Genomic DNA, 16434 nt, shown 5'->3' on the forward strand with positions numbered 1-16434 from the left:
TGCAAGAAACAGTATATGAGATTATTGAACCTCTACGAACACCAACATGAATCAGATTGACGTCTGATCTGAGAGCGCCAATTCTTGCTGTGTAATCAGTAGATGTAAGCGCATCTCCAATTTCGAATATTCGGAAGTAAAAGAACCTCTTTAAACAAGAAACACTGAGGTCGGCAAGATCTCAATACACAGTGATCTTCAAATGATAATCTTCAAGACGCATGTGTCAAGGTCGCTTTTGACCACATCCATGGCACGCACCAAGCCATCTAGATTGCAAATGCATGTGCTACTTTAAGAAAATAGACTAGGGAGCTACTCCCTCATGAGATGGCGGTAAGATCTACCTCGTACCAAACGGTGCCATTTAAATCTCAGATTATCCGATGACTCTAGATACAGCTTCTCCTTTACAAACCTGCAGCCAAAAATTGTCACTGACTTAAGGAATTTTCTTTCTTCTAATGTACATGGAGTTATGAAACCATTTAAATTGAGAAGTTAACAGAACTGAAATAGTACCAGCGAGTCAGGCACCGGAGAATGCCACGAGAAGTCGGTCTCACGAACGGAGGAGCTCGTTGTTGATAAAGTAATCCCACCTGCCAGACCAAACATATCCCAATGATCCTCACGAGACAAGTTGTAAAGTACTCATTTTATGCATCGACTAATTGTGTAAAATATAAAGACCAGAATTCAGTAAGTGCAAGCCAATTTACGAAAATCCTTGATATTTGTACCTGTATAAGGGCACGAGCTGCTGGATCGTCCAAGAGTTCCATATCACCACCAAGATAGTTCACCTGAAAAATCAGCTTTTCAATTAGCCACGCCGTTACAAGAGATTGCTTCAACACTAGCTAGACAGGTCGCACAAAACAATACGAAGTTTCCAGATTGGGCACCATACCCCGAACTCTGTGCTTGTGAAGGCCTGAACAAAATCCACCATTTGTATTCTTGCCCAACGTTGTCGCTGCTGTTTATCATCATTTCTAGGGAAATCTCTCCAGGGTGCACCATGTTGAAGAAGATTACCGTCGATGTCTCCCTTCATAGCTTTACTAGCAAATTGTTCCAATAACGCTAGTGCTGCATCCATCGCAGGGTCAACTGCCGTAACCTGCACATCAGAAGGAGGAGCTCGGAACTTAAAAAACCAAGTCCTTTGCAGAAAAAGAAGAAGAAGAAGATATATCAAAAAACACCAACACCAAAGTTTATTCCAAGAAAATACAAAACGCGATTAGAAGTGAGCATGTATTCAGAATACCAGCACGGCTATCCCAGTCCTCTCCTTTCCACGACTGGACGATGGTAATCAAAGAACCAATGACAGTCTAATATCTTCAGGAGTTAAAGTGATTGAAAATCCCTAAAACCTAATCTGAACGATCAAATTTATTAATAGGCAAATTCATGTACCTGTAAATAGGCTAAGTAAAGGTCAATGCAATCCTCGATATCCAAATCGTCATTTTTCATGCGCCTGGAAGAGAACAACGAACATAAGTTCATAAGAAATAAAAGTTAGATCAGGTTATATATGGTCAGGCCATGATTATGAATGGAAAGAGACCTGCCTATGTACCTAACTTTTCCCAGGTTTCAAATCAAAGATGAAGTAGGGGTGTGCGTACTCGGAGAAAGCTTTGCTGTATCGAAGTTGTAGAAGTTCCACAGAGTGTCGTGGGTTGGATCCTAACACTGCCACAACCACTTTCCACTGCAATGGATATCAAAATCTCCTTCTAACCTTCCCAACCAAGTCCCAAACTTCTCCTATGAATGTAATCCACGCAACAAAGTTGTATTCAAATACATATGTGCTCTAACTTTTCAACGTCATAATCCTAACCTCATTACGTTGTTAACGTAATTATCTGGCGCACTCCTAAGGATTGAGAACAGCAGTAAAAACAGCATAAGAAGCGTACACTTGTACCTCATCAGTAGTATACACACCAGGAACTAAATGAAGAGCAGCTTCTTTAGGTGTCCAACCAAATATCTGAGCATGTCGGAGAAAGCATGAAAATAAAATCCATTTTAAAAGCATAGTAAGGGGAGATTTTTTTTTTAATAATAATGATAAATAATAAAAAATTAACGTCTTTCAAGAACTTCAATGACCAAGAGGGTCCTTCATCCAAAGCCATCCAATGACATGCAGTCTTTCATGACACAAATGGGCAGTTTGCCATGTCTAATCAAGACGAATATGATCACTTTGCAATCCTCCTGCTACTCCCAGAGCAAATCTCGTCTCCTGTAACGTTAATCCAAATACTACAGCATAAAATGAATCGCGTGAAGGGTCAAGAATGTACCTCGCTAGAAATAAATGCGTCTGTACTGCCAAAGTCATCACCTAGTTGCCACGAATAATAGCTGAATGAAACACCCCAAACAAGAATTCAATCACTAATGGAGCCACTTCACGTAAACAAAATAGCCAGGCTAAATACAGTGGTAATACACATAATTATCACAGTCAGGTTCCTTCAGGGTGCACGTGTTCCTATTTCACAAATCAAAAATAGTTGCAAAGACAAAGACGACCAGCGAATTGTATACCTGTCTGATGATACTAATATGACCGGGAAAGATCCTTGAGTGAGACTGTTGTTAACAAGCTGCAGCAGAAGAGCATCATGGTATGATGAACCATCCGTACATCCCATGTCCGAGGAAGCATTACGCAAAAGCTCTATTCCATTGATCACCAATTTAGGCTGTGCAAGTACCACTGAAGTTAGTGTTTATCCTGCAGTCAGCCACCCAATAACTTCTAAACAAACCCCGCAGATGATAATTCACGTCAACCGCGCAAGTTGACTTCAAAGGCGTGAACGAGAAAAATTAGAGAAGATGTGCATGACTCATCAACCTGAAATAAGCCTTCTTGAGTTGCTGAGGAGACCAATTCCAGTAGAAGGGAAGGCCAACTCACAACCGCATCAACAAGACCCTTTGAAAGCAAGCCCTTTTTTTGACGATCAGCACCAGCTGCAAGCCTCCAATTTTCTTGAATTTGAAGTAAATGCTTAGCAAGAGCCAAGGATAATAATGCTTTTTCCTTCGCATCAATCTGTACATTCGCACTGTTTTTGCCCTTTTTCCTGTTATTTCCATTGGATAGAGTTGCTGTAATATCTAAAGAATCCGCAACTGAATTTTCTAGCACTGCATGCAGGACTTCATTGATGCATGTAATTTCTCCACCCTGAATAGGGTGACTGTCAACTCCTAGCGCCCTTCTCATATATACGAGAGCATGCTGCCACAGATGCTTCAGTTCACCACTACTTGACAATGCAGAGGATCCAGTGCCTAGTGTTCGATCCGAAAGGAATTCATATAATGCACCATCAACCGTATGACGATCTGTAAGCGCATCAAAGACGTTCTTGTTCTTTAAACAACCTACTTGAACAGCCCGAATTGCCAAAGACTCCAGACCCTGCTCTAATTTTCTTCGAACCCAGTGCAAATCACTGCCACCTTGACTTGTGGGGCCTGCTGTAGTGCTACTGGGAATTAAGGTCCACGGAGGAATGCACTTCCCTTCACTACCACCTCCGAACTGAGCATACAGATCCACGTAGGCAGTGGAATGCGGATCCCTGCTCCACTCTTCAAGCAGTCCTGCAATTCAACCCTGTGACGAATGAAATTACACCTCTAACATGGCTGCAATATTGCACTCCGCGAAAATCCTGATACCGCACAGTATTCGAGATTGGTCCCACGCGAATGAGACATAGTGCGGTGGATACACTTCACATCTTTCTAGTAGAAGTTTAGAATGGAATTCAAGAACTCCAATCAAGCAGACTATTGCTACAGATTCCATCCATTAACCAACAAATCTGTACCATCGTCTAATTACAAGATAACAGACCTTCAACAAGAGTGCGTTTTCCCACCCCTCGAGGGCCATGCAATATAAAGGGCTGCGGTACCACCGCATTTTGAGCATAGCGACGCAGCTCCATGTCCACAAAAGGGCGGCGAACAACTCTCCATTTAATGTCATCCAAAGCAGCATCCTGTTGGTGATGAACCAGCGTGCTCAAATGCCGTAACACCGTGTCCAAGGATAAGTCTCCAACCCCCTACATTCCAAAATTCAACGCCTTCCTTTGAGTTTCTGATTGATCAAAAACCTAAAAAAAAAAAGGAAAGTTAAAATTGCTAACAACACGTCCTACAAAGAGCATCTCACAGTGGCTGCTGAAAAAACCATTGGTATAATAAAATCTACGGGCACGAAAGTATTTTTTCCCGAAAGAACTAAAATTCTAAGCCCTTGGAATTTCGAAGTGACACGTATTTAAAATAAAACTTCTTGACTCGACATGCAATTTGACGTAAAACTATAAATTTGAGCAGCTCTGTCCTACCCGTAACAAATTGAATATCGAAACTAAGCTCATTCTTCCACCAGAAAAAATAAAATAAAATCTCACACTAGCAATCAAACTGAAGACAAGAGCAAAAACCCTCAATACGCTTTGAACCTACAGAAATCCCTTTGATACAAAATCCAAGCACTCAACCAATCCAATATTTTCCAAACCTCTGCGCATGAATGCACCTGAGATCGCCGGTAAACAAACAGATTAGCCAGAGTGCGCGTCTGTGCCAGCACTCTTCTACCCCCGGAGGCGAGGCACTGGCGCACGGACATGGCTCTGTTCCTCAATTGGAACCAGCTCTTTTTTTTCTTCTTCCGATAAGAGATTTCAGCTCCAAAACACTCGCAGAAGCAAAAATTCCGCAGCAGACTCCCTTGTGCTCGCGTGTGCCATGACCGAGATACAATGCGAATTGCGACGTAGCAAGAATCACTCAGTGCACCGCATCGCCCCCGCACACTCTCTCTCTCACACACACAAGCAACGGGGGTTTAGGATTTTAGGAGCTTCGACGCACGACGTCCCCACTTCATTCATCCCTTCTTTCTTCATTCATCTTACTTCTCGTAGCTGATACTCTACATTAGTGGATGAATGGCGTCTCTGTGCATTCATCGTGAGGGAGTGTCCTGTGAGAGAAAAAGCCGGCGAGAAAAAGAAAAAGAAAAATTGTCACCAAATAAGAATTGAAATGAAAGTATAAAATGCATGGAATTTCTTTCATATTTATTAACATATATATATATATATATATATATATATATATATAGATTTTTTAAAACAGGATGCTTGATGTGTTACTTAACTCTGAGTGTTTCAACATGTTGTTCAATTCTATGCACATGTAGATGGCAATATTAATAAATTTTAAAAATTTTAAAATTTTAAAAATCGTACATGTAACTGGTCTATCACCAAACTAATAAAGATCTCATTTAATGATTTATTTTCAATGGAAACCGAATAATTTATTTCTAACGATAATTAATTAAATGACAATTCATTGTTTCCAATCTAAATGTTAATTTTCTTTGGTGTTAATTTATTTATGTTATAAATGATTTTGAAAGTACTGTAAATAAGTTCTTATTTTGATATGTTTATTCTTTACTACACTATATTAAATTTAAATAAATATTAGTGTTGATTAAAAAATTTGGCAAATTTTACAACAAGCTCCAGTATCAATAGTAATAAATAATCGAATTAAATTAAATTAAATTAAGACATCAAAACCATATATATATATATATATATATAGATATTCAAAAAGTGATATTTTCCCATGCTCTACTACAATTATTTATACAAGAATCGGGAGCCTTTGCTTGATGATTAATATGTGAAGCAATTTACTTGTGCACAATAATATACAATACAACAACAAATACAAAAGTAAATAGTATAACCAAGAAACATGAAAACACATTCACTTACACCACACAAAATGTAGTTAAATTATTAACTCAAATCTAAATAAATGCTTAACATTTTATAACACACATATAGAGGAAATTTTAAAAATAATAATAAATAAATAAGAGTGCAGCAAAATATAAATAAAAATATAACTATATCATTCTTATGGTTTTGGTGTGTTTTTAATTTTTTTATATTTTTATTCATTCATACATACATACATACATATACATATATTTATATATTTATAATACAAGTAGGTATTTTCAAGTTTTGTTTAAAAAATTCTAATAAATAAATCATATACTTTGTTTAAAAAGTATTTTATTGTTTTAACAAAATTTATTCTATAATTTTTTTTAATGTACTTACACATTCTAATCTATTATTGTGATTATGATTACTCTTATTTATTTTGATTGATGATATGAAAAAATAAGATGTCTTATTAACAAAAATATCATGTAATTTAAAGTTTTTAAAATTAAAATTTTTTATTTATTACTTTTTTAAATTATTGGATTATAATTTTATAAACCAAGTAAGTATGCTTTTAAATCTTATAAATTCAAGCACAGAAGAATATGACATTAAATGAATAATAAATATTGGTGTATTAAGGTTGCAAGTTTGAATGTATGATTTTATTATTTATTTCTTTGTAGTTCTGTATTTTTATTACAATTTTTTGTGGATCTTTGGCCTTTATTTATTTATTTATTTATTTATTTATTTTTACTTACAATGTCCTAAGATTCACAATAAAAATAAAAATAGAGTATCTTTATAGCAAACTAATTTTTTCTCCAAACCAAACACAACAACTCTTACAGTACAACAATTATTATTTGATAAGTTTTTACTTGAATAACCTACAGACATAGATCAATTTCCATTGCTAAATTAACAATTGCCTCTCATGTTGATTTTGCAATATCAAGGCAAAGTATTCAAGATCATAAAGAGGTGTGAATATGCAATCATTGTTTCTTATAATACAACTACCTATTCCTTCAATATGGGTAAAGGTGGTGTTTTGACCTCCAATACTTTAGTGTTGTTATAACAAAAGGGAGTGCAACCACTCCATAACTTTTAAAATAAAATAAAATAAAAAACATAGTAGCAATTCAATTTTGTTATATATTTTAAAAACCTATGATCTAGCAAAAAAATGGGGTGTCGCATTGCAAATGATATTTTAAAACAAAGTAAATAGATGCTATTTCATCAACATGTAAAAAATTGCAATCATGCTAGATTGATTGAGATTTGTGCAACAAAATAATAAAGCATAATTGCAATAAATAGAAATTTTATTTTTTATTTTAATAAGAAGATACAATTTTTTTATAATATAGAAATAGAAATAGAAATATATACACACACACATATTAAAAGGTGTCGTTAATGCCACCATAATTTTTGCTATTGCCACCACAACTTATTTGTATTATGTTTTTAATTAATAATTTTTAAATTCATTTGATTTATATATGATTTGGAAAAAAATTTATATATATATATATATATATATATATATATTTCATGTAGGTGGAAAATTGTGGTGGTAGTAGGAAAATTAGCAATACCCTATATATATACACATATTGGAAATAAGCTCAATAAAGCCATATCACAACAAAATTATGTGATTTACAAAAACTGAATCATTTTTTCTAGTAACAAAGTTCTACATAATGAATTGAAACCCTTTCATCTAATGAATTAAAAGAAATACAATATTATTAGAACAAAATTCTATACTACTCAACAATGCTACTGTAGCCACAAGTGTTTTGAGTTGTATTAAAGCTTCTCATGGCATTGTGGTTCTAGAGGGAGAGTGTTGATCTTAAATTGCACAAATATCTCAAATTGTTAATCACATCTGAATTTCTCCATTAAAATGTTAGAGTACTGGTTCTTTTGTTGTGAGAAAGGATGTGCAATTGGCAGTAAGATCAAAGAACTTGGATGTTCATTACAAATCAATTGCACCTTCAGGTTCTAGAACAATCTCCATGAATTGGATTATTTTATTTTATATTAATTTTTTTCTTTCTTGCTTTGACAGGCACTACACAGTGACTAATTTGTTAACCAGAAACATGAAAAAATCAAATAAAATAAATAATTCAAGAGAAAGAGGGTAAAATTTGTAAAATAAGACAACATACTTATGAGTATGGCAAAATCAAAAATAACTGCTGATATTTTTCTGTTTTTCTCACCATGCTCTCACGAAGCCACTGACGTTAGAATAGCACAAAGCTTAAAAAAAATCAAAGTGGTGAGAATTGTATTCTCCTGCCTCTACAAATCTGGGCGAATCTCCTATTTCACGATGACATTCATTTGAATAATACAACAAAATATAAATTCAAGTGAACCCAAATGGGCAGCTTTGAATAACCAGCAAGGGAAGAGGAAGAAAAGGGGAGATCCGTTGGAGAGACTCATTTAAAAGTCCAAGCCTCCTGTCCATGTCATCCCGCCCACCAGTGCCAACTCACCCTTATTCCACCCACTCTCGACTTGCCACATGTGCACCATTCTCTCCGCACGAGTTGCGGTGTGGACGCATCCGCGACATGATATCGTAGATGTGTCAGATGTACAAATAACCAAGATTTGAAGAGCGGGTAGGGTGGGGCTTTTCCCTCCCCCGCGCATTTCCGGAGTGTTCTTCGTCCTCCGACCGCTGTGTGAGCTCAGCAGCAGCAGCAGCCTGGATGCGCTTTGCAATTAGACGAGGTTGGTGGACATGAACCTGGCAATGCCTCGATCACGCGCTCTCCGTTGAAGAGCTCGGGTGTGATGCCGGTTGAGCTTCAGCACCCTCCCCTCGGAGCGCTTCGATTGCACACCGACTGCGGGGGGGATGTGTAAGTTTTTGAGCAGAGAGTGCGGGTCAGGGGAGGATAACTGCGGACGATGATGACCTAATGAACGAGAAGATGGGTGTTAGCTGGAAGGAAGCGTTGAGTTGATAGTTTTGTTCTGTTTTCAATCTCTTTGCCCTTGTGTTTTGGTTTGGTTTGGTTTGTTTGTTTTTTTGTTTTGTTTTTTTTGTTTTTTGTTTTTTTTGAGCGAGGGATTCGTGCATGTGTTAGTTGGTGTTCAAGGAGGTGTGAGGGAGAGGTGATTGATGTGGAGGCGTTGGAGGGCGAGGTGGAGGGAAGTGGGAGGCCTAGAAGAAGGAGAGGAGGCAATGTGGAGGGGGACGACGAGCGGAGGAGCGGTGCTGGAGGAGTTTTGGAGTGGCATCAAGAACGGGTGGGAGGTAAGGCGCGTTTGCGATTGCGATTGCGATTGGGGGGTGGCAATTGGAGATGCTGCATTGATGTGCGGCAGATCATTGAGAGGCTTTGTGAGGTGGTGATGACATTGCGCATTAGGGACTGCGGTCTAGGAGAAAGCTCTAGCGCTGGTGTTTTGAAGAGGGAGTGTATGATTTTAGGGGCGAAGTAGAGCAGGTGCTGCTGATTGATTTCGGGGGAAAATGGTCGCCGCAGTGGTGTCTTCGTCCCCACCTTCCTCTGTAGCAAATGTTCAGGAGGCGAAAACAGGGAAGAAAAAGGAACCCGTAAATGTACAGAATTATGGAGGGCTTCCTCCGACAGAGAAGGTCAAATTGGTGCATAAACCTCGAACCATGGAGATCACATCACGGTACAAAACCGCAACTATAGCTTCTCCTACTTTAACCACACCTGCCAGTCGCCGTCCCTCACCCCTCAGGCAATCATCCCCGTCATCTCGCCAATCGTCTCCAGCTCGAAATCGGAGCTCCAGTTCTGGTTCCAGTAACGGTACAAAAGGAGGTTTAGAAAGTCACCTTCGCCATCCATCTCCTAACACGGGGCGTAGTACCAATGCACCGGAACTCACAAAGCGTGCCTTTTCAACGGAGAGGACGAGACGACCATGGCCTGCTGTCATTCCATCGGAGATCAAACCAGTCTCGACGGTCTCCTCATCGGTCGGACTCGCTTCCCTCACCAAAGCTCGTCCGCAGTCCAGAGGCCCTGAATTGTGGCCTTCCATGTCTGTAGTCAAGCAGAGTGTGGACACCAACAGCGAAAGTGCGAGTGATAGGAGTGACTGTCAATCAGAGGGGGGAAAGGAGAAAGATTTAACTAACAAAGTTTCAAAGCACACCCCAAAATCTACTGGAAGCGGAACTGTGAACGGAAATATATCTGGGTCTCCTTCTCGAAAAGGTTCCCCTATGCGGCGTCAGAGCATCGTTCAGTCCGAGAATGCGCGACCTACAGAGAATTCTCATTCCAAACCAGACCAGCAGAGATGGCCCGGGATGAGTACAGGGAAGATCTTAAATACATCCATGAATAGGAATTCTGATCTTGGTGTGGAGAAGGAACGGCCTCTTGCTCGATCTGTGGCAATGACAACACAAAGTCGTCCAGGGACCCCTTCTTCACGAATAAAGGCCACCCTTTCTCGCAGTTATAGTCGATCTGGTGACAGTGAGGGGCCTGTTGCACCGTCTGGTCAGGTAGCGCTAAGGCGCAACCCTACTCCTACTAGAGGTGGAGCGGGGACGACAGGGAGTGCAGCCCGGGAACCTGTGATCAACAATAATTGCAGTGGTAACGCCGATGCTGCCCATGTAAGTGGAAATGGCACAGGTGCAACAGACCACGCTACACATGCCCGCCGACTTTCACAGGAATCTGTTGCCACAGTCGATTCACTTTCTACACCTGCTGAAACTATGTCGGATGTTGAGAGCGTGTCTTCGGCTGGATCTGTACCCGGAAGTCGAAATGTTCGGGGAACCACTGTGCCTGCTCGTGTGTGGCAGGATACGAACACCAGATTACGACGGCTCTCTGAAGGGGAGCGAAACCGGACATCTGACGCAGCTGATCTTCCAGCAGTTGCCATTGCCCCTGTGAAGACATTCAGGCGCATGAAGGTATTGCCTCACCAATCTGCTGTGAGTTTGCTCATGAATCAGAGTATGAATCAAAGCATGAACGGGAGCACGACATCTGCGTGGGCGCTCTCTCCTGGTCGGATGTCAGGTTCTGTCCCATCAACCCCACATCCACCTTCTTCACCTTCACATTCGAAGGGTACGTCACCGCTAAGGAGATTGCCTAGCCCGCAGAGATCACGACCTGTGAATGTAGCAGCTGCAGCATTGGCAGGCACTGCTCGTAGTTTAGGAAGTACCACATTGAACTTCGGGATTGATGGTCGAAGTAGAGGGAAGAAGGCTTTGACACAACAAGAAGAAGTCCAGCTCCTGAGAATTCTTCACAATCGGTGGCTACAATGGCGTTTCGTGAATTCACGAGCTGAAGCAGTTATGAGTTCGCAAAAAGCAGCCGCCGAGGTACATGATAGTCCCACTGCCACACTCTTTTTACAATCTGATCTAGTTGGAATCAATTGCGTAGTTCACTCGCGATTCATGGCTTATGTAGACTTCTTTAGCACTCCACTTATACTTAACTTAGAATTAATTTTATTTTGTTTATTTATCTCTGAATTGAAGAATTCTCCTTGCTCATACAAAGCCAGCATGGTGTCTCCTGTGTCGAAATTGTTTGGATGAAACTAGCTGCATAAAATACTTTTATACTTCTTAGATTTTTCTACGTATGATAAATAAAAGTTCAACGTCAACGTCAACTACTCGTATTCTGAATGTAGTTTTTTAACTTGTTGGCTTCGGATTGCAAATCTCTCATTTTGCCACTCTTCTGCTCATTTGCATGGAACAGACGCTTTTATGTAAGCCCCTTCTAATTGGCAGCTGAACCTAGGGCTGAGACATTCTGCTAGAGATTCCTGTTGATCAAGTCCTTTGTAGTCTTAGAGTGGATATCACTTTAGAAACTATGCTCCTAAATTCTATGCTTCTAAACCATATGCTCCCGAGCCCTTTCACGAGTTGCTAATATGAAGGAATATTGCTTAGTTTTTATACTAATAGTTACATCCTCTTGATTGGGAGAGTCTGAAATGATTTTACGTCATTTCAGACTTTATACCAATGTCATGTGACAAAGCTTAATTTAAATAAACTAGTACTTTAGATTACATTGTCGTGTCAGCTTAAGCCATACATTCTAGATATCTGTGCTCTTTGTACAATTTATTGTTCCATGTTTCATTGAAGCTAAAACCTGGGAGTTTGATTCTATATCTTTTCTGTGGTTACAACTGAAAGGGTCTCTTCGTGCAGAATTAAATTTATAAATGGTGGTCACTTTTACAGACCATATCAGATCGTTTTCACTTTCCTTGAAAAGGTGATTTGTGCTCTGATTGAATGGGAGGGGGGATTGTGCACCTTATGTATGCTTTTTTACATCCAATTTGGATCTTGCAGAGGCAGCTGTTCAATGTGTGGGTTAAAACATCGGAGTTGCGCACTTCAGTGGCTATGCAGCGTATTAAACTCCAGCAAGCACGGCAGGCTCACAAGCTCCGCTCTATACTGTCCACACATGTAAATAATGGTCACTTGTGTCAATTCACAGTTCATACTGCGGTGTTTTTAAAATATATTTGGAGCTTTCAACAAGCGAACTTCACATCATTGAATTCAACGTTTATGTATTCTTGAAGATCTTGTACTTAGTCGTTTGAACTGAGATTCTCAAGCTCTAGTATTGTCGAGGTTGTAACGAGGCTGAGGTTTCTCTTGCAGGCAACCTATTTGGAAAATTGGAAAACCTTAGAGGAGGAGCACTCAAATGCACTAACGGGATGCATGGAAGCCCTAGAATCTGCAATTTTGAGAGTCCCAATGACAGGAGGTGCCCGGGTATGGAAGCTGTTACTTCTATCTGAGTAAATGTTAACCTTTTCATGCATGGTCTTATCTACTTCTTATGAAGGTTTAGCGCATTTTTTGAAATTTTCTTTTTTATTCTTTTTGTTATTTTATTTTCCCTCTTGGTATTTTGAGGTTTTGTGAGCTTCTATGTCTCCATCTCTGATGCCTCCGATACCCCTTATGTGAATTTTCAGGCCGACGTGCAAGCCATAAAAGAAGCTCTTAACTCAGCTGTAGATGTGCTCAATGCGATTGAAGGCTCTGTCCATTTCCTTTTACCTAAGGTGAGATTGTCAATGCACATTTCCTTTTGAGCGAACTCGTTCTAATCGTGGAGGAGATGTACTGACTTTTCATAAGAAAATGCATAAAATTCATAGCTTAATTCCCAGTGAGTTTTTGAAGCGTTTCCGTGTTTCTGAGGTAGCGTACATGCTACCCAATGCTTCTATGTACATTCAGTGTGTGAGTAGGTTCATCCACATAGTTTGAAACTGGTCAAAGCGTTCCCTAATTGTCAATCACTGCGCAGACACAGAATATGGACGCGCTATTATCACAGTTGGCAGAGACAGCAGCACAAGAGAGGGCTTTGCTAGAGGAATGTGGAGATCTCTTATCTGTAGCTGCTTCTTTGGAGGTGTACATTAGTAACAACACTTTTCTCATTCTACCTGAGTTTTACCTGTCTATTGAATGTATTATGTGACGCAGATTCTTTAAGCATGAAAAATTTCAGTTTCAACCCTGAAAATTTCATTTGTCGAGACCACCATGTTTCTATTTATTAATTCTAAGCAGATCAATTCTTGTTGTTCGTTGATTGTTGAGCAGGTGGAGGAGCGTAGCCTGCGCACACATCTGATCCAATTGGAAAACGAAAGACTAAGAGCTTCATGAAGCCACACCTGCAGACCTTGGAATAAGGATGTCTATCTCGTCATACCTGTCCACACCATCAGGGTAATCTCGTGTGCCTGATTACTCAAAGATCAGCATCGATCTCCAATCGTGCTCGCCCTTGCTTAGGAGAAACCTCCCCAGCTCGGACAAATGCAAGTTTACAAGGATGAGAACCCGACTGCGTGAGCTTCTTCTGCAGATGGATTTGTGTAGAGAAACTGGAAAGTGGGTTTGTAGCCGGGTCGCTTTTCGAAACCCATCGTCCGTCTATGAAGCTGAAGGCAAGTGCCGGAAATGCACGCTCCTATACTGTTTGGCCTCACCTTCGCCATTCAGAACAGTATTTATGTGACTTACGCCGATCAACATATGCCGTTCTTCCGTGAGTGCAGGCTTTTAAGTCGTACTTGAGTAAGAATGCCATTCTTACTGTCGCTTATTGCAAAATAACTGTTTTCAAACTGAAAAGACAGTAGAGTTATTCTTGCCCTCGCTGTATTGCTGGTTGCTAGAAAGATTCTCATATCAGTCAGGCTTTGCGAATGACCTAAATAGTGCCACATATCTCCGTTCTTTGCAAAGAACGCCAGGTGAGGAGCCCAGTCTTTTCTTTCTGTTTTTATTTAGCAGTCTTGTGCTCTCTTGTGTACAGTATTAATTTACTGGGTCCCTGTTTTTGCACTTCTTGAGCACACCTACGACTTTCTAAAGCATCCAAGTGATGTGGTGTCCTTGGAAGGGCGATGATAAAGTGACCAATCCTATGAATTTGATATTTTCTGTTGAGTTCCACATGAAATTCCAAACTCAATTTCCAGAGGATAATTTAGTACTGAGTGCAAGTTATAGCTCTCTCTTGCACAATTTATTAGAAATCTGTGTAAAATTTCTTACTTAACTTTCATTGTTAAAATCATTTCTCAAGCAATCCTCAAATTGAAAATATCTACCTGTGCATACAATGTGAAGCATTATGGTTGGTTCCAAATACTTCCCACAAGGCCTATTTGCATCTCGAGGGTGGTGGTACCATTGTTGTGAATACCTTGCCCATGGATGCACTGAAAAACTAGGTTGCTTACACACTTGTGCTGAGTCCAACTTGAGTAGTGCATTTAAGGCATTGCATACTATGACAGTTACGTATGTGGTATTTGCATTCATGGATTTCAAATATTGCAATCGAAATGACCTCAGCTATATTCATACGTGGATTAGGGTGATTATATGGCTACTCATTTCATTATGCTACACTAAGCAATAAATTTATTCAATGTTATCAAGCAAAGAAACAATTACATACTTCACTTGAGTAAAAGAATGTTGTAGTAATTGGTATTTGTTGAAAATAATTGTCATTGTAATTGTCATTGTAATTGGTATTTGTCACTTCAAGGAAAACTTGTGCATTGGTTATTGAATTTTTTTTTTTGTTGCTGAAATAATTGGTATATATAAGCTTCTACAATGGTTTTTAGGTATTATTTGTATTTGGATATTTTTTTTGTGTTACTTGGTGGGAGTGTGCATATTTGTCATTGTAAGATTTATTGTACACATCATATTTTGTTCTAGTAATTGGTACTTACAGTAGACTTTTGCTATGATTGTTGGTTGCTTCTTGTAGATGTTGCATAAGTAATTCTTTGTACACATATTATCAGGGACATACTCATGTAAGCCAATAATTACATATACAAATAGGTAGAAGTAAGTAAAAGTAGGTAAAAGTAAGTGAATTCTATAGTATTTGATATAGAAGCTTCTTAGAAGCTTCATAGACGTTGCTTTGACTTCATAGTTGTCTTTAATTGACTTTTTGGATTAGAAACGTGGTCAACAAGTTGGCCATGTGCCACACATGTTGTTAGCTTGAAGACAAAGCTAATTATGTGGCCTACACGTAGAAAAACTTACCTTGTAAGTCAAAGCATGTATCCTACAAAGTCAATACATATTGGAGGTCCTATAGAATGTCGCCACGTAGCCCCTAGTTAGATAGTATATATAGAGATAAGAGTGAAGCCTTCTTCACTCTTGTCAATTCCTTTCTTGCTTCCAGTCTAGTTTCAAGGGTCTCTAGTTTTCTTGTCTTTTAACAATAGCCATTCCAATTTCTCTTTCAATATACATACTTGTTTATTTATATTTTGTTACATTTCTTTGAGTGAAGGCTCACTTGTCTGAATTACTTTTTCATCGAGTTCTTGTCCTTGATAGATTGATAAGAGTACACCTACAATATTAGAGCTTTTTCTAATCTTGATTAAGAGTGGATTACCCCTTCTTTTTGATAAGTTATAAGCATATTAGAAGTTACGGATTACTCTTTTCTAAACTAATATTATCCTTAGTATTTTCTTTATTCTCAAGTCCTCTCTTCTATTTGTCTTGAGCGATATTAGACATCTTCTCTTTTCTAAGTGTTATCATAGCAAAACTTGTTGAAATGAAGAGTGCAATGGCACAAATGTAAGAGCAATTGTAGGAGTTAATGCTTGCAATGCATCAATTCAATTTACGACCACAAGGAGCAACAAGATTAGCAGGAAGTGAAGATATAGAAATGGTTGGAGCTGCTTCAACATCTGTACCAAATCATGTCCTTTCTCCTATGGTGGAATGTCCTTCCAGTATTAGAGAACCAAGAATTGTCCTACCCGAGAAGTTTGATGGCACCAGATCCAAGTTTCAAGGATTTATCAATCAAGTGCAACTTGTAATTGAACTTCAACCCCAAAGCTATCCAACTCTAGGATCGCAAGTTAGATTCATTGGTGCGCTTTTTTCAAGTTAAGCACTATCGTGGTTTTCATCTTTTCTTGAATGACGAGATCTAATATTGAATAATCTAGAGGCTTTTCTGAC

The 16434-nt window shown here is 39.1% G+C and overlaps 2 protein-coding genes across 3 annotated transcripts; one reads left to right on the forward strand and one right to left on the reverse strand.

Moving 5' to 3' along the window:
• On the reverse strand, positions 1-4903 carry LOC112275554 (uncharacterized). 2 transcript variants are annotated; one of them, XM_090246668.1, is made up of 12 exons: positions 4604-4882; positions 3908-4172; positions 2894-3651; positions 2581-2738; positions 2334-2394; positions 1949-2014; positions 1644-1729; positions 1429-1492; positions 914-1126; positions 744-806; positions 523-602; positions 1-418 (listed from the first exon to the last, which is right to left on the reverse strand). In XM_090246668.1, the coding sequence occupies exons 2-12, from the start codon at positions 3999-4001 to the stop codon at positions 316-318; spliced, it is 1746 nt and encodes a 581-aa protein (XP_090102794.1). In that variant the 5' UTR covers positions 4002-4172; positions 4604-4882; the 3' UTR covers positions 1-315. The 2 variants fall into 2 exon arrangements, with proteins under 2 accessions (XP_090102794.1, XP_024361783.1); XM_024506015.3 differs by having other exon boundaries at positions 130-418; positions 3908-4121; positions 4604-4903.
• Positions 4904-8524: 3621 nt separating this feature from the next.
• Positions 8525-14391, forward strand: LOC112276121 (uncharacterized). Its single transcript, XM_024507160.3, has 8 exons — positions 8525-8731; positions 8960-9129; positions 9362-11211; positions 12214-12333; positions 12535-12651; positions 12858-12947; positions 13196-13303; positions 13498-14391. Exons 1-8 carry the CDS (start codon positions 8664-8666, stop codon positions 13561-13563), a joined length of 2589 nt encoding a protein of 862 aa, XP_024362928.3. The 5' UTR covers positions 8525-8663; the 3' UTR covers positions 13564-14391.
• Positions 14392-16434: the final 2043 nt, after the last annotated feature.

This window comes from Physcomitrium patens, chromosome 23 (genome assembly GCF_059467195.1).
Source record: "Physcomitrium patens ecotype Gransden chromosome 23, ASM5946719v1, whole genome shotgun sequence".
Classification (NCBI taxonomy): domain Eukaryota; kingdom Viridiplantae; phylum Streptophyta; class Bryopsida; order Funariales; family Funariaceae; genus Physcomitrium; species Physcomitrium patens.

Excerpts from the sequence above, each read along its gene's own strand:
- LOC112275554 (XM_024506015.3), bottom strand. The coding sequence starts at position 4,696 with ATGTCCGTGCGCCAGTGCCTCGCCTCCGGGGGTAGAAGAGTGCTGGCA. Across the intron at positions 3,652-3,907 it reads AAAACGCACTCTTGTTGAAG|GACTGCTTGAAGAGTGGAGC; the intron begins GTCTGTTATCTT and ends GTTGAATTGCAG. Across the intron at positions 807-913 it reads TCACAAGCACAGAGTTCGGG|GTGAACTATCTTGGTGGTGA; the intron begins GTATGGTGCCCA and ends CTGATTTTTCAG.
- LOC112276121 (XM_024507160.3), top strand. The coding sequence starts at position 8,664 with ATGCCGGTTGAGCTTCAGCACCCTCCCCTCGGAGCGCTTCGATTGCAC. Across the intron at positions 12,652-12,857 it reads CAATGACAGGAGGTGCCCGG|GCCGACGTGCAAGCCATAAA; the intron begins GTATGGAAGCTG and ends GTGAATTTTCAG. Across the intron at positions 12,948-13,195 it reads TCCATTTCCTTTTACCTAAG|ACACAGAATATGGACGCGCT; the intron begins GTGAGATTGTCA and ends ATCACTGCGCAG.